At 34.7% G+C, this 21,951-nt stretch overlaps 4 protein-coding genes and 1 pseudogene across 4 annotated transcripts; 1 reads left to right on the top strand and 4 right to left on the bottom strand.

Annotated features, from left to right (window-relative positions):
• Positions 1 to 525: 525 nt before the first annotated feature.
• On the top strand, positions 526 to 3,506 carry LOC107608439 (Heavy metal transport/detoxification superfamily protein). Its single transcript, XM_088494105.1, has 2 exons — positions 526 to 789; positions 3,081 to 3,506. The coding sequence occupies exons 1-2, from the start codon at positions 663 to 665 to the stop codon at positions 3,362 to 3,364; spliced, it is 411 nt and encodes a 136-aa protein (XP_088350231.1). The 5' UTR covers positions 526 to 662; the 3' UTR covers positions 3,365 to 3,506.
• A 3,581-nt stretch (positions 3,507 to 7,087) lies between these two features.
• Positions 7,088 to 7,997, bottom strand: LOC148550721 (uncharacterized; annotated as a pseudogene).
• Positions 7,998 to 8,046: 49 nt separating this feature from the next.
• On the bottom strand, positions 8,047 to 8,678 carry LOC107606945 (uncharacterized). The gene is made up of 2 exons (XM_088494596.1): positions 8,117 to 8,678; positions 8,047 to 8,069 (listed from the first exon to the last, which is right to left on the bottom strand). The coding sequence occupies exons 1-2, from the start codon at positions 8,676 to 8,678 to the stop codon at positions 8,047 to 8,049; spliced, it is 585 nt and encodes a 194-aa protein (XP_088350722.1).
• Positions 8,679 to 8,692: 14 nt separating this feature from the next.
• On the bottom strand, positions 8,693 to 9,908 carry LOC148550720 (uncharacterized). The gene is made up of 3 exons (XM_088494595.1): positions 9,380 to 9,908; positions 8,999 to 9,217; positions 8,693 to 8,775 (listed from the first exon to the last, which is right to left on the bottom strand). Exons 1-3 carry the CDS (start codon positions 9,906 to 9,908, stop codon positions 8,693 to 8,695), a joined length of 831 nt encoding a protein of 276 aa, XP_088350721.1.
• Positions 9,909 to 9,990: 82 nt separating this feature from the next.
• On the bottom strand, positions 9,991 to 21,188 carry LOC107606946 (uncharacterized). The gene is made up of 7 exons (XM_088494594.1): positions 21,086 to 21,188; positions 20,792 to 20,878; positions 12,194 to 12,257; positions 11,811 to 11,958; positions 11,438 to 11,745; positions 10,261 to 11,189; positions 9,991 to 10,145 (listed from the first exon to the last, which is right to left on the bottom strand). The coding sequence occupies exons 1-7, from the start codon at positions 21,186 to 21,188 to the stop codon at positions 9,991 to 9,993; spliced, it is 1,794 nt and encodes a 597-aa protein (XP_088350720.1).
• Between the last annotated feature and the right edge of the window lie 763 nt (positions 21,189 to 21,951).

Here is a 21,951-nt window from a genome sequence, read left to right as displayed (position 1 = left end):
CAAGTAAAGCGTCCATTTAAACTTTGATGAGAAGCCACAATAATAATATTAAGGATCATGATGTTCATCTATTAAAGCGCAAGGTTTTTATTGCTCAAGTTCCTAGTCAGTAGTCACAACACATCTCATTTCAATTTACCTTCATTGATAAGGAAAACATGTCACATGGGAACCAAACTCCAAAATTTCCCAATTCCCAATAATAAAATTTTAGCAAGGCGAATACAATGCATTCAGCAATTAACTTTTGATTTTTTTTATTAACTAACCAATAGTTGCTGACACAACTTGGCATCATCCACGTCATCACTACTCATACCCTATCTATAAAGCTGGACTTCAATTCATTTCCTAAATTAAAGGCAACACATCTTTCATCAAATTAAAAGCACATAATCTTAATCTTAGAAAGAAATTAAAAATAAAGACTAGCTAGTAAAAGCCCCTTTTTAAGAGAATCTATGTATATATAATTATATATAGATCATGAACCTAATCATCATGTATATGGATCATGTCCTTATATATATATATACACACAAGACACAAGTCTTTGGAGAAATATCCATAGAGGCATAGAGCTGAAAAAAATTGTTATTATTTGACAAAATTGAATTTGAATTTGGTAGTTATAATTAAGGCAAATCATAATTAAAACAGAAATGGCGAACATGCAAATAGTAGCAGCGTACAAGAATGTTGTGGAGGCACAGTATGTGGAGATGATGGTTCCCTTGTATTCTTATGGATGCGAGAAGAAAATCAAGAAAGCCTTATCTGCTCTTAAAGGTAATTAATTAAATATATAAAAAAAATGTATATACTACCGTTTTTGGTTATGGAAACTGTTTGATGATTTCTTCAGCCATAGTGTCTCTGCGCATTTTAATTTATGTTATTAGCAATGTATATATCTTTTAGAGTTAGTGAGATTGTCATCAATTTTCATGATCACAAATTATATCATATCAGCTTAAAAAAATAGTTTTTTTTTTCTTAATAATGTGATAAATGATTAAATATTTATGTGAAAAAGAATTCATACCAACACTACTATATATAATTTGTTGAGGGTTTAAAATTCTTTCTCCCCAATTTTGGTCTGAGGAGGGGCAATTAGTACAGTTGAGAAATAATGCTATGATGAAGAGTATTTTTCAATGAAGAGTAGTAAAGATTATTTTCTTTTAGAATAAATTATTAAAGTGATATCTAAAAGTTTATACCGCTAACAAAAATAACTTTTAAAAATATAAACGATAGATAAGTTCTTGAATGATTTGAAAATGCAACAAAAATAGCTAATAAATATTATATTTTTATCAATAGCAGAAAAATTTTTTGTATTTAGCTAACGATTTATTCATTTAGTCTAAATTTTTGTAGAGATATTTAAATAACTATTTAGAAGGTGTAAAAAAAAAAATAAAGTAACTTTTGATCTCTAGAATATTGTTTATTTCTTAAAAAATTTACTTGTCATAAAATTATCAAATTTTAAAAATAAAAAGTATCTTATTTTGTTAATAATACTAATAAAAACGCATAAAAATTTAATTTCTAAAATATTTTTTAAAAAATATATTTAATATTTAATTATTTTTGTCTTATTTTTAAATCTTTCAATAGTTTATTTGTCATTCATATCTTTTAGGATTATTTTTGTCAATAACATAAACTTTTGGATACTATTTTATAGTTTGTCCTTCTTTTTATATTAGAAAAATATTACTAGATGAAAATATTATGTGCACTGAACACACTAATAAATATTTAATTATAATTTTCACTCTACACTCATGGCTCAACTTTTTTTTTTTTTTTTTAAGTAAAGCTCACGACTCAACTTTACTCTTCGCTAAAATAATTTCTTAGTTGATGGTGATTTTGGGCTACTGGTGTTTTTCTCTGAGGTCACTCTATTTTTGGTATGGATTCTGAGGTCAAGCTTCAAGTAAGCTTTAAATATTTGCGTCAATAGAAAATATTGATGCCATTGGGCTATGGCCCTGTTGGCGCTCACCGCTATTCACATTTAATTAAATTGATTGATTTTTGTCACGAAAAACATCTATTGATTGATTTTTTTGTGAAGGCTATAACAAACCAGCTTACCAGCTTGACAAAATAATATCACAAAATTTTGAGAATTAGCAATTTTTAGTAATTTTAATCTGTATTTAGTCAATATAAATATTAAATTATTTTTAACAAGTAAATTTTACTAGTTTATATATACAAATTCTGATAAATATAAGTATAAATTGTATTAATTCATGTGTATAAATTTTAATAAGTATAAATTATTGCTAATCTGAAATGATAATATTTATTTGGGCATGCTGTATTATATTAGGAAAAAGAAATCATTAATCAACCAACTAACATAAATCAGGTATTATATTGGTCCTAGGGTTGGTTACATATATATATTATTAGATTATGCTATCCTGGGTGACTATAAAAGAAAAAAACTAATCTAAACTGTTTATTTGTTTGTTTACTGGAGAGCTGAATAATTCTATTAATAGAAACTTAAACAACAGCATAGGTCAAGAGATGGTAAACTGAGCAACACAACAATGCAAAAACAAAATTATTCATACATACTAAGTATACATACAAACATAATAGCGGATACTATCTAACACATAACATGGTAAATAAACTTAAGACGTATCTAATGGATTTTTTTAAAAATAAAAAAATTACATTCATTATTTACTGGCATATATATTTTTAAAATTATTTATATTTTTGTGTATTATTACTTATTTTGTTTACGTGACAACCAAATATATTTACACATATCTCATTTAATTTATAACTAAAATATATGTATAAACATGATTTTCTCAAGTATGCATGTTAATATCTTCAGTTCCTCTTATAACATTGAATCCAAATTCCAAACCTTTAATATTATTAGGCCATATCATTTTCGGTGACTTGACTACTAAACTACCTTTTGATTTATTCGGAAAATTCTTGACACATAATAAAACCATACACATAAATTAAAAATGAAAACTCCTCTTACAGTTTTTTTTTTTTTTTTTTTTTTTATATATATATGGCAGGTTTATACTCAGTGAATGTGGATTACTACCAACAAAAAGTGACAGTATGGGGAATTTGCAACAAATATGATGTGCTAGAAACCGTAAGAAGCAAGAGAAAAGATGCTCGTTTTTGGAACCCTGAAGACAATCTTGAATTATTAGAGGATCCAAAATCATCACCATCTTCACCAATAACAACTCTTCATCACAAAGATTTTAAGCGCTCTTTAACTTTGACTAAGGTTCGCTCTCTAAGTTTGAAAGCGTGGAAAAAAGTCTTCACTAGATCATATTCTTTCTAAAAATAACAAATTGATCATGTGGAAGGTCATGAATTATCATTAAGTTGCTTGTCAAAAAATGAGTGTAAATTTTTGAATGGACATGTTCCACATTCATCATCTCATTTGTATATATTTGGAGGCATGCTGAAGCACTTTATTATTATCTATTTGTGTCCTTTCATTGTTCCCTTTTAAATTTGATTTACATGTGATGTGATTTTGGTTTCTTCCCTAGGAAAAAAATATATATTGGGACTGATGTATAAATAATATAAGGATTGCAAATTTTATATATAATTTAATTTTAATACAATATTATTAGTGTAAAATAATTTTATACTTGTATTTATATACAATTTAATTTTAATGCACTATTAGTGTACATATATTTAATTACGTAACGTTATATTAATAAAAATAACTACTTTTTATATTAATCGTATGAATAATTATTTAAAAGAACTAATATAATTAAATAATTTATACCATCAGTGTAATTATATATATATGAAGGAACTGAACTCTTTTTTTTGTAAAAAAAAAAAAAAGAGAAACAAGAAGGCAGCCAAAGCCAAAACACACGCACCAATACATGCATCGCTACCAAACCTCGTGGCTTCAATCATGCTTCAATTTCAAAAACTTGCAATCCAATCCAAATGTTTCTTCCAATAGGATCATGCCAAATCAACTCTTCAAAATTGAAAATATAATATTCTTTTTGCTGTCCACTGTATCCCTTAACCTGACAGGTCAAAGACTAATTCGTTGTGAATTCGAACTCCATTTAAGGATCTGCTGTTGGCCAATGGGTTACTGCACGCACAAGACATGATTCGAATTCCCGACACTTGTTTAACCGAACAAGTGAGTTGACCACTCAACCAACCTAAATTGGTTGGAAATATATTATTAAACCACACAAAAATACATGACAAAATAAATTCGTCATAACCGTGATGACTATTATGGCATTTACGCGTATAATTAGTGATTAAACAGCTAGCTAGCATGTGAATGTTAATCTACGTCAATCATATCATCATATATTCAAAGTTTGTTAAAGACTTTGGTTAACATGATTCAAAGCAGGTAAAATCCTTCATTTTTAATTGACAATCTTGTTCAAAGTACAACTAAACATTAATTTAATATGAACATTTTTTCCACGAGATTTGAAGGTTTACCACATCTATTAAGGTCAAATACTTAGGCTGTAGCAATTTCTTCATGTAATTAAACTTTTTTCTATTCACACGACTTTGATCAAGATGTCATTTTTATGACAAATCAAGAAACGTTAACTTTAAGTTATAATTACAAGATAATAATTAAAAGAGAAAGTCATGCTAAACAACCAACATTGCAACCAATATTTAATATAAGAAAAAAAACATCTGAAATTTTTAAAAATAAAAATATATGAAACCCAATTAAAAGAAATGTCTAAAATTCGAACTCAACAAAATCTCTATAATAGACTTTATACTGAATTTATTTGATAACTTATTTAGTGTTATTGGCTGAAATTTACTGCTATAGTGTTAGTTTTCTATCATTACTCTGATTAAAATTAGCTAAGCCTTATTAATTTGATTATGAAGCAGCAAATAAAAAAACTCAATCAACATGTATGATCAATTTATTATCATCATGCATGGTGGTAATTAGCATGTAATAGTAAAAGCTATTTAATGATTAAATGTGCCTAAAATTCACTGTGTAGTGTATGTACTGCTGAAACATGCACCAGAAAGTGCCAGAATTATAATCTTTTTTGCCTAACTACCTTTGCTTTTATGAAATATGGAATCATTATAGTTTTCCAAATTAACCCCACATATTTCAAAAATCCATTGGCTTAAAACTTAAAAGGCCACACGTTATCGCTACCAAACTCATAAAGAAAAATAAATTAAATTAAATAACTTAGTTATATAAAGGACCCCTGATACCCTCTTAAGGCTCCTCCCTAAGAAGAAGCTCTCTGAGATTTCAAGAAAAGAAGAAGAAGATGATGATGGCGGTGATTATGACACAGATATTAGGAGAATACACAGCATTTCTGAAAAGAGCGACCGATCGGTTCCTTCCGCGACACAGCACAAGTTTTGGAGCTCTTAGGAACCTTCATTTTATTACTTCCACAAGATCATCCTCCTCCTCTTCTTCTTCAGATTCTTTTCTGGTTTATTTTTAATTTTAAGGCTAGAAAATTGGTTTATTAGTTGTTCAGTATTGTTTCATCCTTCATGTTTAGTATAAACTTTTTCTTGTTAGTACATTCTGTTTTAGATTTTCTTTTCCATATTTCATTCGTTCTTGTAATGCAATAACTTAATCATGTAAGCGATTAGTGTTTAGTCTAATAGCAGAGGCTTTAATTTTTCATGAAGGTAGATCCCACTGGTGCATTTGATGTCTGATTATGATGACAACAGATTTTGTTATAAAAGGGATTAGAGATTTTGCCTAGCTTTAGTTTTCTAATAAAGTTGAGTTAGTTTAGTGGTTAGGTCACTGATCCATTTAAGTAAATGTCGGAGATTTTAAATGGAGTTCAATATCACCGCAGGCTGAACTTTAAAAAAAAAGGTAAAAAAAAAAAAAGCTGAATTATGATATTATATAATAAGCATAGGGAATTAATTATAATCTAGATTAAGCTATTTACCAAATCAAACTAACGCAGCTAATCTAAAATTAACTTTATTTAGCTATTCCTTCCTTTTTGAAAAATAATGGTGAACTTTATTTGTTGGTATAATGATTCAGCTGATGATTTCCCTTTTTTTTCTGAATAATAATCATCTTCCTTTGACATTTGCGGTTGCTCAATCTGTTTTTGTTTTGATTCTTTTTTTTTCCTTGTCAAAATGCCAATGGTATATATCTTTTCTCCTTTATGAATCAACTTTTTTTAGTTAATATTTTTATTTTTATGTTTTAAACTTCTCTTTTCTTTCTTAATTTTTGCTTATTCATCATTATTTTATTTGCTGATTGTTAGTTATAAAACTAATTCTCTAACAAATTAAATCTAATAAACTAAAGCGTTAGTGAAGAGTAAAGATTTTCGTTAAATTAATGGAGGAAAATGTGTATTGCATATATATATTTTTTTAACTTTTAATTTTATAAAAAAACTATGTTCACTCTTTATTTAAAAATATTCTTTCCCATAAATTAAATACCTTTGTAAAAACTTTAAATTAGCAATATATTAAAAAATCTATAATAATAATTATGAGAAATAATAACGAAGAGTCAATTATAGTTATATACAGTGGGTTGAGAATAAGTCATTTTCAGGTACATTATTGCAAGAAACTATTATTAGAAAAATTTTAAATATTATTAAAATATTGATATTTTAGTAAAATTTTTAAATATTCTTAGGATATCGATGAAAAAAATGAAACATGAAGAAGAAAAAGTAAAATGATTTCTATCTATATATAATAAGTAACTAGTACATGTTTAAGTTCTTGACACGTGGACAGCTATTTATTCAACACCTTTTTACTAAAATCAGTCTTAAAACAAGATTATAACTAGTTTTAAGATCCGTGCCAGGCACGGGCACATAAAAGAAATGGCTTCTAAGCATAAAGAACGACATCCCGTTGTGGCAATATTCAACAATAGCATATTCGCAAGAATTAACTACAGTCTTAAAGAGACGAAATGCAAATAGCACCTTGAGAAGATGACTAAAGAGACACACAACAAACGTACCATTCAAGACGGAATGGAATGCAGTAAGTTGGTAAAAATCTCTCTGTAGACAACATTAATAATATGATTTGAGTCTGTGCCGTTATAGCCAATAACTAATATCTTCAAACCAGAATGACTGTTGACCCGAGAGAGTGCAACATATAAAGCTGACCATGAGTGAAAACAGGTCTTGCCGTCTTGGAAGATACACGCCAACAGTTGACAGTGTTTGTCCCTGGGACTTGTTTATGGTCATCACAAAGCAAAGCGTAATCGAAAATTGTCGCCAGATAAACCTGATCGGTAATGTTTCATTCTTAGGGGCCATATTCATCCTGGGAATAAAGACAACTTCACCAGTATTACGACCTGCTAATATGACGCACTCAATGATATGGCCACCAAGTCGTCTAACTTACATTCGCGTACTGTTGCATAGTCCATTAGATTGGTCAATATTGCGAAGAAGCATCATAGGAACACCAATTTTAAGAACTAACCTGTGTTGTGGAATTCCAGAACAATTCAACGCATTCAACGACTCTGTGCTCATTGTGTATAATTCAGATTCTAAGTGACCATCTTCGTTAAGTAGTGTGTCAGAGCTCAGGTAAACCCTTTCATTGCCAGGGATCAAAGACATCACATGATTGTTAACTTCAATAACAACATCAAGTGTTGGTGCCAATATACTCCTATCCTTAAAATAATCCACGCTAGAAGTATGGAGTAAAATGTTAGGATAAACAAACAACACCAAATCGTGGAGACCTGGAGACTCAATATACAATAGCAAGTTGTCGGGTATTCTAATAACCGATTTGCCATCGGTACTGTCTCCGAGTAACCCGTCACCTATTTGAAGCAGCCAGTCAGCAAATTCTTCTAACTGTACATTGTGGATATCTTGCGCACCACAGCCCAACCTCATGTTTTCGGCCAATTGCAACACCTGGCAACATTGCCACAAGTTCGAAGCATTAATACATGAATGAACAATCTCCTCTCGGGAACCACGAGGAATCACAGGCAATATCCGAAGGAAATCACCTCCCAGAACAACAACTTTTCCACCAAATGGGGCATCGGGATTATATCCATGATTGAAACGAAGAACATCCTTAAGGCACTTGTCGAGAGCCTCAAAGCAAAATTTGTTTAACATAGGTGCCTCGTCCCATATAATTAATTTTGCAGATGAAATAAGATGTGCGAGAGGTGTTCCTTGCTTTATATTACAAATGGAATCTTGATTAACACTGAGTGGAACCTTAAAGCGTGAATGAGCAGTTCGCCCATTAGGCAACAACAGCGCTGCAATGCCACTGGATGCCATGTTGAGAACAATATGACCCTTCAACCGTATTGAAGCAGAAAGCACATTCCATAGAAAAGTCTTCCCAGTTCCACCATATCCATAAACAAAGAAAAAACCACCCATGCCACGAGTGACTGCATTGACTATTGTGTCGTACGCGACACGCTGGTCTCGATTCAAGAGGGAAACTAAATCGACAGAAATACTTGCCAGCTCTATCTTATCAAAATTGAGCTCATCAAAGAAGACTGTGTCGGGAGGTTCAATCGAATCCACCGAATCAGGAAAAGGCATGTTAGTAAATTCTTTTAGTGTCCTACCATTCTCTGCAACAATTTTTCAATTTTGGCGAGAGTGGTGGACTTGATCTCATCAGCGGAACGCTCGAAACCTAAACCCATAATAGAAGAGAGTTACATCACAAACTACTTCGCCATGGTGATAAAGAATAAATACATAAAACACAGAAGTATAATGAAAAAAGAATGGGGCAGTTTGTAAATAGCTAGGTGTGAGTTTGGCGAAATAGCAAAATAATAGTGCAAAAAAAAAATGCAAACTTCACCTAAGTTATGTCTTCTATCAAAAATTGTCATCTGCACAATGCTGCCAACATTGTTCCCAGACCATGTCGGGACGGACCATGTTATTTGACATCAAAAGTATTGCAAACAACCTCCTGATATAATTTGGTGAAGCCCATGAACTGGCTTCATTAATTGCATCAATAAATTTCCTGTCATCTTGTAACAACCCGAGATCATAACAGGCTTCTTTGAATGTGTCGTACATAACGCCACCAACAGAACGAATATCAGCAAATGTCTGGCACCCTTTTTGATAGTTCAATAACAAACGAAGGCAGTACTCCTCTCCATGCGAGTGAGGAATATGTATGAGATGACCAATCACATGCCCTTGCTTCTGCGGCTTTCATATATGCCCTTGCTTATCCCAAACAAAATATGATGGCATCTATGCGTAGGTAAGGGTACGGGCAGCATCAAAATCCTTGTTAGCCTTCAACCATCCAATAAAAATACTATCCTTTGAAACCGCAGTCTCGATTACATTTTCAATAAGCTGATGATCTTCGTATAAAATATTATGTTCATTCGGCAAGTGGAATGGAAGGCGTATGACGTTAGGCTCTTTGAACTGAATCTCAAAACCGAATAGCCTCCAGGATGCCTCGTAGGTAGATATATATCGGCAATCATAGTAATTTTGGATTTCATCCACAGTGACAACCGAATCATCTGAATCATGAGATCGAAAAAATGAAGCTGTGACACGGTCATTACCTTTGTGGACGTACTTAAACAAATACTTTATAGCTGACGTCTGGCAAGTGTACTCGACATTTATGTGACAACCATACTTAAGAAGCAGCGCCGCATTACACGGAACAATGAACCGATTGTCGACGTCAACATTTTTCTTGCTTGTTGTGCGGCCATTATCCGAACGTTTATACTTGGGGAAACCTACACTGTCTATGGTTGTTTTCTCACGGAATGCCATCAGATAGAACTTGGAACAATTTTTGTTAACCATACATGGGCTGCTCGTGTTGAAAACCCCACAGGGTCCATGAACTTCTGGACTAATCTGTGTAGTTTTTCATGTGTTCATCAGGTATCTCAGCTGAGATATGATGGTCAATATCATCGGATGATCTAGGCTTCTCGTTTGGCTGAATAAACAACAAAATGTGACAGTGGGGAAGGCCACGCTTCTGGAGTTCAACTGTGTAGATAACTAAATCAAAGAAAAGGAAAAAAGAATAGGCTATGTTGGGAGGGAAATAACAAATGACGAAAAAAGACGAATCTGCAAGTGTGAACTTGAAATAGACTGAATGAAAAAAGCTTACTTGCTTTTGGCTTTCCAAATATAGACCCATCCTTTAAGTCTTTTAGTAATGCGTCTAACTTGATCTTAAACACTCTAGATATGATATCCGGCCTGTCACTTGGCTTTAATGAATATTTGGCAACGCATTCTTTAATCTCGTTCCACTCTGGGTTACATATGATAGTAATAAAATAGCTAGGATAACCGGCATACCTGCACATAGCAAATGCATCTTTGCAATTGTTGTACATGTATCGGGGACCACCGACAAAGGACGATGGCAGGATAACTCGTTTGCCAATTCTGGCAGCTTGTGTTTCCCCATGAATTAGGCACTCATGAAGCCCTTGCAGTTGATGGGAGCAAAACTTGTTCTGGTGGTACTTGTGATATTGTAGTCTTTTAGCTTCTACCACAGTGTAACTATCAACCAAAAACTGTTGAAACAAACGTCTTGATTTTAGAAGAACTTGCGACTCATGTGCTGTCATTTGAATTCGAAAAGAAAGAAATTCCCTCATGCTAATCGTTTTTTGTTTATGTATATTTTGCTTAGATCTCTCTTCGGATATTAAGATGTCGCTCCTAAAACCATCTTCTCCGTATAGAAATAGCAAGGGATACTGTAGAGCAAGGTACTGAGGATGATTAACATCAATACTTTTCAACTGATTTGAACGTGTCTGAATGATAACATCCCTCGCAAGGTTTTCCGTATCAAAATCACCTATAATAAGAGCTGCAACTTCAGATGCAGATGGTAGATTATATTTTCTACCATCCGTATTCCTATTCTTAATAAGACGAAGCTGTAGCAGAGTGGTTGAATCTTCAGCGAACCTTTGCCTAGCATACCGAAAAGACTTAGCAAGAGAGTTATGGGAATCAAGAATGTTGCTGAGGTCGGCCACAATTATCTGATCAATTGAATTGTGCTGATAAGAGTGGCTACAAAAAAAAGACATAAGGATAAATCAAGGTCACAACCCAATAAAGCATATGATACGTAGTTAGAATATCAACGGTTGAGAAATTCAAAATAATGATCAATGAAACCAACTCACCCAGTTGCGTCAATCCTGTTTTGGACTTCATTCTTCGTATCACAAAAATAGAGTTGTGCAAACTTTGGCTTGTTAGATTGTTATGGCATCAAACTCCCAATGGAATGGTAATTTTGGCCACTAATAACAAACATCGGAGGAGCAGATCCCTTGTTAAGCGTGTACTGAATCTTTCCAGCCATAGATGTGAATGAAAACATACCATTGAAGGCCCTAATATGTTTTTGATAATGCACAACTCGTTCATCATCACCATCCAACAACAACACCAATAATGGAGGCAAAACCGGCAGCAAAGGCAGGGTCATCTTCCCTCTCATACAACAAATGGAAAATAATACAGTGTTATTGGCTCCACCTTTCGCAAGGCGCTCATGCATCCACATGTTAACCCCGCAAAAAAATACAACTTTGCATGGGTAGCCCAATTGACCAAACATCTAGTGGATATAGACAATAAAGAAAAATCAAGTGATGTAGTTGTGCATGCATCGGTCCAAGTAACGAAAAACTCATAGTCATTGAGGGTAATTCCTGGTTCAGTAGCAGATGCATCAGAGACTTGAACTTGGACATCGCTGGCCTCAGGCAGATGACAATTTGTGGACTGGGATGAAGGAGAATTGGCAACATGCTTGGGTATTTGATCAGAACTAGTTAGCAATTGCAAGAGTAGAATTTGAGGCAATTAACAGAAGTTGAGTTAGTGAGCGGAACAATCCGCTGCAAGAGCATTGCACAACCGTGGCTGCAGTTATGGCTCGGGAAACAGCTTCCATGGTCATGATGAGCAAAATCGCACCAACTAATGCGAAGAAATGGTTGTAGTGTGACCTAATTACCGACGTCAGAGTTTTTAGGGAAAGAGCTTATTCAGGCATTACTTACGTGCTACGTGTTATGGCACGCTTGTGTTTGCCCCTGATCTTAGAAACGTTGCATGGGGACGAACCTGCAAGGGAAACATGGTGTTAGACATGGAGGGAGAAACTAAGATGGTGTTGTCGGACAGGAAAAAAAAGATTATGAACAACGCCAAGTAAATAGCAGGAGTGATCACACCAACTAAGAGAGATCAGCGGTAATTCACGCATGTGGGGGGAATACCCTTGATAAACCACTATTTTATGGTTTATCTTGTGCTAATTTGAGTGGTTTTCATCAACTCTTTACTCACTTATTCATATAAATTGCATGGTTTTATATTTTCCTTCCTAATTTTGTTCTATAATTGGAAACTTGCTTCCCAAGCCTTTAAATTACCAAAAATTAATTCCCTCTTATCCCCATTCGATGCCTTGATATGTGTGTTAAGTGATTTCAGAGTTTATAGGGTAGGAATGGCTTAGAGGATGGAAAGGAAGCATGCAAAAGTGGAAGGAATACAAGAATCTGAAGGAACTGCTAAAGCTGTCCAGCCTGACATCTTCGTACTAAATTGACCATAACTTGAGCTACAGAGGTCCAAATGACGCGGTTCTAGTTGCGTTGGAAAGCTAACATCCGGGACTTCGAAATGATATATAATTTACCATAGCTGCCTTGAAGCCAGGCGACGCGCACGCGTGGATCACGCGGACACGTGACCTGGCAAAAACCCAATCCACGCTAACGCGTGGACGACGCTTCCGCGTGACTTTGCAGCGACCTGTACGTACCAGAAATCGCTGGGGGCGATTTCTGAGCTGTTTTTGACCCAGTTTTTGGCTCAGAACACACAGATTAGAGGCTATAAAGTGGGGAATCCATCCATTCATACAACAAAAAAAGACACAACAACATAGACAACTTTCATATTCACAAGTTTTAGGTTTTAGATGTAGTTTTAGAGAGAGAGAGAGAGAGAGGCTCTCTCCTCTCTCTTAGGATTTAGGATTAGGATTCCTTCGTTTTCTTCAATCCAGGTTCAATATTCCTTTAATTTTATGTTCTCTTCTACTTTTAGATACTCTAATACTTTTATTTGTTAATTACTTATGTTGCCAAATTGGCTTATGAACCCTTCATGTTAGGATTTTCTTAATTAATAATTTGAGATATTTCAGATTTATGATTGTTTTACTCTATTTATAATGCGTTCAATTTAATTTAGATTTTTATTCCTTTTTTGCTTTGGTTAAGTAATTGGTAACACTTGAGTTATCGGACTCAGCAGTTGATTGAAAATTGGGAATTGCTGATTGATTTGGATCGCTCTAAACCTAGTATTTCCATAGGAGTTGACTAGGACTTGAGGATCAAATTGATTGGTCCACTTGAATTTCCTTTATTTAGTAAGGGTTAACTAAGTGGGAGCAAAATCCAATTCTCACCACACCTGATAAGGATAACTAGGATATGATTTCCAGTTCTTATACCTTGCAAGAGATTTTTATAATTATTAATTTATTTTTCTTATCATTTAAATTACTTGTTCCTTATTTTAAAAACCCAAAAATACACCTTTTTTCCATAACCAATAATAAATCATACTTCCCTGCAATTCCTTGAGAAGCGACCCGAGGTTTCAATACTTCGGTTTATTATTTTTATTGGATTTGCTTAAGTGACAACCAAAAATTTTGTACAAAAGGATTCTCTGTTGGTTTAGAAACTATACTTACAACGCGATTATTTTTATAAAAATTCTTTACTGGCAGAATCCAATCGTCAAAAAATGGCGCCGTTGCCGGGGAATTGCAAACGTGTGCCTTATTATTGGTTATTGTAAATATTTGCTTTTTGCTTGTTTATTTATTTTTATTTTTGTTTTTATTTTTTGCTTTTTCGTAAATTAAGAGGTTATTAGTTTTTATTTAGTTATTAAAATTTTCGAAAATAATGTTCCTTGTTCTTTCTTGATTTCAAGTTGTTCTTCGTGTTCATCTTGACCTTCAAGTTGTTTTTGGTTGTTTTCTTCGTTTTGATCTAAAAATTTTAAGTTTGGTGTCATTTTATTGTTTTTCTCTTTCCTCATTAAATTAAAAAATATCTTTTCTCTTTATTTTAATTGATTTTTTCGAAAATTACAAAAAAAAAATTCAGATTTTTATTTTAAAATTTTTATCTTATCTTATCTTAGTTTTAAATTTCAAAATTCAAATCTTTTTCAAAAATTATATCTTTTTCAAAATCTTATCTTATCTTATTTCAAAATCAAATTTCAAATTTCAATATTTAAATTCCGAAATTCAAAATTCAAATTCCAAAAATTTAAATTTTAAATTTTAAAAATCAAACCTTTTCAAAATTTAAACCTTTTTCAAATCTTTATCTTATATTGTTGTCAGTGTTTCTGGTTTTAGGAGTTTATTTTCATTAATTTTTTTATTAGTTTTTATTTTTATTTTCTTTTGCTACTATGAATTCTCACACCTCTGGTTTCAAGTTTGGTTCTAATGTTGTTGGAAGGAATGGAAGCTATAACAGGAACATGCATCAAGGTCGAAACAATCAAAGATGGAAGGAGCCACGAGGATCTGATCAACCCTTTCGGCAACAACACCTTCCAAGATACCATGGACAACGACCATCCTACAATGCATGCCCAGACATTAGATATGGTGGACCCCTCCGTGACAACCAACATCCACCAAATTACTATGGTCAGGAGCCATTCCAAGGTGCATACCAAGATGATAGATATGGTGGACCCCCTTGTTGTTACCAACAAGCCTCATCATATGCTTATGAACCACCTCCCCAACACACCTTTGAACCACCATACTCATAAGCCCCTTTACACCATTCACCTCCATATGACCCTAACCCATATCCACCCCAACCTTCACTGGATGACAACACCCTTGGTGTTATTCACCAAGGGCAAACAGAGCTTCATACCACACTTACCTCTATCACTAGTCTCACCTCTACTCTTCAAGCACTTATATCCCGTATGGACCAATCCTCTACCTCGAATACTCAGCCCTCAAGCTCTGGTGCACCACCACCCTTGAGAAAAATTGTCATGAAGTGGAAGACATCAAGGAGGAGTTTGATTTTGTACTAGAACAACTGGAGGAAGCCGTAATTATTGAAGAGGAAGAAGCGGTTGAAGACTTAGAAAATGCTAAACGTCCATGGGAAAGTCAAGTCCTAGAGCCTCCTTCCAAGATGTTTGAAATTGATGTTGAGGAGGGTGTACAACCTCCAAGACATATCATGGTTGAAGACTTTGAAGGGGATGATCAAGAGATGGATTCAATCATTAATGAATTCTTATCTACATTTGAATCCTCTCCCATTGGACTAGATATGGAGATCAAAGAAGAAGAAGCACAACCTCCCATACCCTTGGTGAACAATGAAGAAGAGATTGAATTGGAAGAAAGCTACCAAGAGGAAGAGGTTGAAATTGAAGAAGCTTGCAAAGAGGTGGAAGTTGTCAAGGAAGAGCTCAAGGGAATGGAGCTGGAAATCACCTTGCCAAAATTGTTGGAGACCTCTCCCCCAAAGCCATCACCATCCATCCCTTCATTCAAGTGGGTAAATCTTTCATCTTTAAGCTTAATTAGCTCACTTGAATATGCTTTACTTGAGACGGATGAGCAACTTAGAGCTCTTTGTGGCTATAAGAGTAAGAGGGAGATGGTTAGTGGTAAGAGTTGTCATGCAAGGTTCAATATGGTTGCATGTTCCAAATTGAAGTATAAGGGTTAGTATAAAGCTCAACTGAATGGGTCTAGGAAGTTGTTTGGCTGCTATAGTGAGAATTCCGACTGTTCACCACCCAAGTGGAAAAATGATGATCAACAAGAAGACGGGTGCAAAAGCAAGGTTTGGGACCCCGGAATTCATTCTGGCAATCAACACTCTTGGGGCCTTGTCACTTGCGTTGACTTGCTTGAAGGCTTTATACTCCTAGTTTGGGATCTCAGAGGCAATTGGAATCACAAATATTGGTGGAGATTCCTGGATGAGTTCAAGCACAAGCCACCATAACAAGGGACTCACCAAATGTCCAACTTAAGGACTTTAACTAAAAGTGCTAGGTGGGAGACAACCCACCATGGTATATTCTTTCCTTTTTGTTCTTAGTTTTATTTTATTTTCACTCGTGTTCATTCATAATTTCTGTATACTCATCTGTATTATGCATTTTGCATTCTGCATACTGCATAAAAAAAATTCGCACGCGACGCGCAAGCGTCGCTGACGCATCCGCGTCATGTGTGCCTTGGACACGAGAAGAAAAGAAGCAGAGAGTCACGTGAAAGTGTGGCTGGAGGCGTGCCTTAGGCACCAACGCGTTCACGCAAACACGTCCTTGACGCGTTCACGTTGTTTGCGAAACCAGCCCTCCCACGCGTCCGCGTCACCCACGCGAATGCGTGACCCTGCAAAATCAACGTAAAGAGGTGTATGGCAGAGAGTTATGATGGAGTTAGGCTGGAAAGGTGCTAGAAGCACAAGCCCTATCACGCGAATGCGTGCCCCACGCGTCCGCGTCATTTTCAAAATATGGCCATTCACGCGATCGCGTCACCCACGCGAATGCGTCACCCTAAATTTTGGCAAATGCATTCAAAACAGAAAGTTGCGCGCATGCACGGCTTCTCTCGCGCCACTAGCACGAATCATGTCACGCGACCGCGTGACCCACGCGTCCGCATCACTTGAAAAATATCGCACATCACGCGACCGCGTGCCCCATGCGCCCGCGTCGCATGCAACGCACAATTTATCCAGATCAGCGCCATAATTCCTATCTTTTCTTCTCCAATCCTACAAATCTTTCTATTATCATTCTTTCTTCTTCTATCTTTTCTTATTCTTTCTTCTTCCTTTCTTACTTTCTTCTTCTTCATCTCTTTACCTTCTCATCACTCTTCACTTTCATTCTATTTTATTTAATTTATTTGAATACTTTCATTCATTGCATTTTAATTTTGTGGATATTTTTATTTTCTTTTCTAAGTCTATTATTTTTCCAATGGTGTTAAATTTTCTTATTCAACTGTTATGTCTTTTCTGGTATTATTTTGGTACTTAGTGACTTGTTTTACATTGATTGGGTGATTTTATTTATTTGTCAAATGACAATTTTTATGATACCTGTGCTCCTTTTGCATTGACATAAATTTATACTGCCTATTCCCCATTGCTGCAATTTTTGCACTACTGATATGCCGTTTGCTTCTACTGTCTTCTCACTTGCATGTTGTAGCTACCATGTAATTGAGACCCTCATTATTTGGAATTAACCCAACCATATTTTGTTTGTTCTCTTATCTTTATTTCTGTGTTACTTTTCTTCTTTTTCCTCTTCTTTCAGGATGTCCACTGAGGAAAGAAAACGGAAAACTTTTACATGGGGCAATAGACAAGTCCATCTGCACAATCTATGGAGAAAAGCATCAGTTGGAGCAACCCGTCCACTTGCATATCTTTAGCATGCACCGAGGACGGTGCAATCTTTAAGTGTGGGGAGGTCGATACCGATCTCCATGGGTTAGTTATTTCCTTCTCAACACCAATGTTTAAATTTTCTTTGTAATTCATTGTTGCATTTGCATGTTTGTTTGATTTTGTGCATATTCTACCACTGCTTGGTTGAAGTAATATTTTCTTTTTCAAGAAACTTTTTATAACATTTCACTAATTTGATTTAAAATTTTTGGATAAACTTGTTTGAAGAAATATTATACTGGAACATGGTTTAGAGCTCGAACATACAAAACCTGTGAGATTTTGAGCCTATTTGATTGGTTGTATTTTATCAACCAATATTTTATATTTGGTGTGTGTTATTCTCTCTAAAATTGTGATCTTTGTCTTGATTAATTATATATTTCCATGGTTTGATGTATGCATACACTTACATGATTGAGGCCTTTGTTTCACTGAGCTTACATACCCATATGGCCTTACCCTTTCATTATCCTTTGCAAACCAATGTTGAGGCTATTATACCCCTTTATTCTTTACTTTAGCACATCATTAACTCTAAGCGGAAAATAATAATGTCCTTAATTTGAATCCTTGGTTAGCTTAGACTAGTGAGAGTGCTCATGAATTAAGTGTGGGGAAATTAGGATTGAAAATAGTTGGTTTGAGAATTGGGTGTTGTATATTCTTGAGAAAATGTGAAAAAGAGTGTTGAGGACATGTTTATGCATTCAATACTTTAATCATATGCATTAAGAAAAACAAAAGAAAAGAAAAATAAAAAAATAGAAAAAGATAAAAAAGAGAGAAAAAGAAAAGAAAAAGAGCAAATAAGTAAAAAGGGGACAAAATGCCCCAAAGTAAGTGCTAAAGCAATGCATATGTACTGTACTTGAAATTAGGATGCATGAATATGTGGTAAACATGGTTAATGGATAGTTAGATGTGGTATTATGATTACATGGATTGTCTAAAGTTAGGTGAAAAGTTTAAGTTAATTAAGGATTCAGATTTTTGTCCACTTGACCAAATACAATCCTACCTTGACCCTAACCCCATTACAACCCTTAAAAGACCTCTTGATATGTGTATCTGTGCATTAAATTTTTGTTGATTGTTAGAAGAAAAGCAAGCCTTAGAAAGCAAGGTTAGTAGAGAATTGAGAGAGTCGAACCTTAAACACTTGAGTGATTAGAGTGTATACACTTCCGGTGAGGGTTTGATGCTCGATTCTTTGTTCCCGACTTTCATGAGCTATCTTCTTCTTGCAAGTCTATTTGTAATTCATTTTTATGATTTGAATTAGTGAAAGCCAGTTCATATTTATTCTTGGAGAATTTATTTACTTTTAACCAAGTAGGTAGAAACATCTTAGCATGTAGTTGTATTCATATAGATAGGTTGCATTTCATACATTCTACCATTCCTCTTCACTCTTATAGTTTCTCTTGAGCATAGTATGAGGACATGCTAATGTTTAAGTGTGGGGAGGTTGATAAACCACTATTTTATGGTTTATCTTGTGCTAATTTGAGTGGTTTTCATCAACTCTTTACACACTTATTCATATAAATTGCATGGTTTTATATTTTCCTTCCTAATTTTGTTCTATAATTGGAAACTTGCTTCCCAAGCCTTTAAATTACCAAAAATTAATTCCCTCTTATTACCATTCGATACCTTGATATGTGTGTTAAGTGATTTCAGAGTTTATAGGGTAGGAATGGCTTAGAGGATGGAAAGGAAGCATGCAAAAGTGGAAGGAATACAAGAATCTGAAGGAACTGCTAAAGCTGTCTAGCCTGACCTCTTCATACTAAATCAACCATAACTTCAGCTACAGAGGTCCAAATGACGCGGTTCCAGTTGCGTTAAAAAGCTAACATCCGGGGATCCGAACTGATATATAATTTGCCATAGCTGCCCCGATGCTAGGCGACGCGCACGCGTGGATCACGCGGATGCGTGACCTGGCAAAAACCCAATCCACGCTAACGCGTGGACGACGCTTCCGCGTGACTTTGCAGCGACCTGTACGTACCAGAAATTGCTGGGGGTGATTTTTGGGCTGTTTTTGACCCAGTTTTCGGCCCAGAACACACAGATTAGAGGCTATAAAGTGGGAAAATCCATCCATTCATACAACAAAAAAAAAGACACAACAACATAGACAACTTTCATATTCACAATTTTTAGGTTTTAGATGTAGTTTTAGAGAGAGAGAGAGAGGCTCTCTCCTCTCTCTTAGGATTTAGGATTAGGATTCCTTCATTTTCTTCAATCCAGGTTCAATATTCCTTTAATTTTATGTTCTCTTCTACTTTTAGATACTCTAATGCTTTTATTTGTTAATTACTTATGTTGCCAAATTGGCTTATGAACCCTTCATGATAGGATTTTCTTAATTAATAATTTGAGATATTTCAGATTTATGATTGTTTTAATCTATTTATAATGCCTTCAATTTAATTTAGATTTTTATTCCCTTTTTGCTTTGGTTAAGTAATTGGTAACACTTAAGTTATCGGACTCAGCAGTTGATTGAAAATTGGAAATTGCTGATTGATTTGGATCGCTCTAAAGCTAGTCTTTCCACAGGAGTTGACTAGGACTTGAGGATCAAATTGATTGGTCCACTTGACTTTCCTTTATTTAGTAAGGGTTAACTAAGTGGGAGCAAAATCTAATTCTCACCACACCTGATAAGAATAACTAGGATAGGATTTCCAGTTCTTATACCTTGCAAGAGATTTTTATAATTATTAATTTATTTTTCTTGTCATTTAAATTACTTGTTCCTTATTTTAAAAATCTAAAAATACACCTTTTTCCATAACCAATAATAAATCATACTTCCCTGCAATTCCTTGAAAAGAAGACCCGAGATTTCAATACTTCGGTTTATTATTTTTATTGGGTTTGCTTAAGTGACAACCAAAACTTTTGTACGAAAGGATTCTCTGTTGGTTTAGAAACTATACTTACAACGCGATTATTTTTATAAAAATTCTTTACTGGTAGAATCCAATCGTCAACCCTAACTTTTGATCAAAAGTCAATGAACCACAGAATGAATTTACAAAGAGAACCATGTTCAAATAATGAAGTAAAGGTAACCTTGCACTGCACCAACGGTGGCGGGTGAATGTTCCGGCACACCCATATTGTTCTGGGGCGGCTCATATATCTGTATGTTAGGATCAGCTGCAACAACATAAATCAAAGTTAAAAGTTAATAAGTCATAGATAAACAAATCAGGAGACTAACGACCTCAGATGTTTGCAAAACTGCCAACATAAGGTCACTTGTTTCATCGTATGAAAAGCATGGATCATGCACAAAAGAAAGATAGCATAGCAAAATGAGGGTGAACAGGGAGCGAATTTACCAACAGATAACCGATTACAAACCATTCTTGGGGCCGGATGTGCTCATCAACTCGTTAACTTGTCGCCTCTTATTGCTCAGCAAATTCATCCGTCGTTGCCGTGCGAACTTAGCATGGTGGTCCATGGAACCAGGCCAGCGGAAGGAAAGTGGAAACCTTTGGCAAAAATGCTAGACGTGGGGAAGAATTTTGAGACAGCTGTGCAAAATCATTTCAGATAATGCCAAAATTCAAGACAGCTTGGCACGCTAGGAACGACAACACGCAATGCTAAAAGTCAGCAAAGAATGGCAAGCTGGGGGAAGACTGAAAGCGCTGTCTCAGAAAAAGGTCAAACTTGGACAATAAAACCCAACTGTGGTCAGCAGTTTGGTTTAACTTTGACCATGAAGTAATAGAAACCACTTCACAAAGGGAATGGATCAACTCGCCATTTTGTGACTCCAAGAGATTGAAAATACGATGAGGCCAAGACATATTCGACCGATGACCTCGAAATGACAAAAAAAAAAAACAAAGGATGAAGCTGGCTCATAGGGACAAATTGTAATAGCAAAAAGATTGTTATTTGTAATATCAAAAGGAAGACTGGAACATGAATACAGGAGTTCGGGTAACCAAAAGTTTGGTTTGACTACTGTACCTTGAATTTTTTATGAAAAAAAGCTTGATGGTCCTACACAAAGGACATACCCAGCACAACATATTAAATTTACGCTGTTACACTCAGGTTAAATAATGTGCGCTCTATGCTTATAGAGCAAAGAGGAGTTGGCAAAGGTTATTGTGGATTGTGTGTATGAAGGACGTGAGGCTTATTGAAATTTAATCGTGTGAATAATCTGACAGTATGGTCGATTGGGTGTGCGTTTAACTGATATACATTCT

Source organism: Arachis ipaensis, chromosome B7, assembly GCF_059453495.1.
Source record: "Arachis ipaensis isolate K30076 ecotype BB chromosome B7, ASM5945349v1, whole genome shotgun sequence".
NCBI lineage: Eukaryota > Viridiplantae > Streptophyta > Magnoliopsida > Fabales > Fabaceae > Arachis > Arachis ipaensis.
Note: the sequence above shows the minus strand (reverse complement) of the source record. Positions and strands in the feature narration are given on the sequence as shown.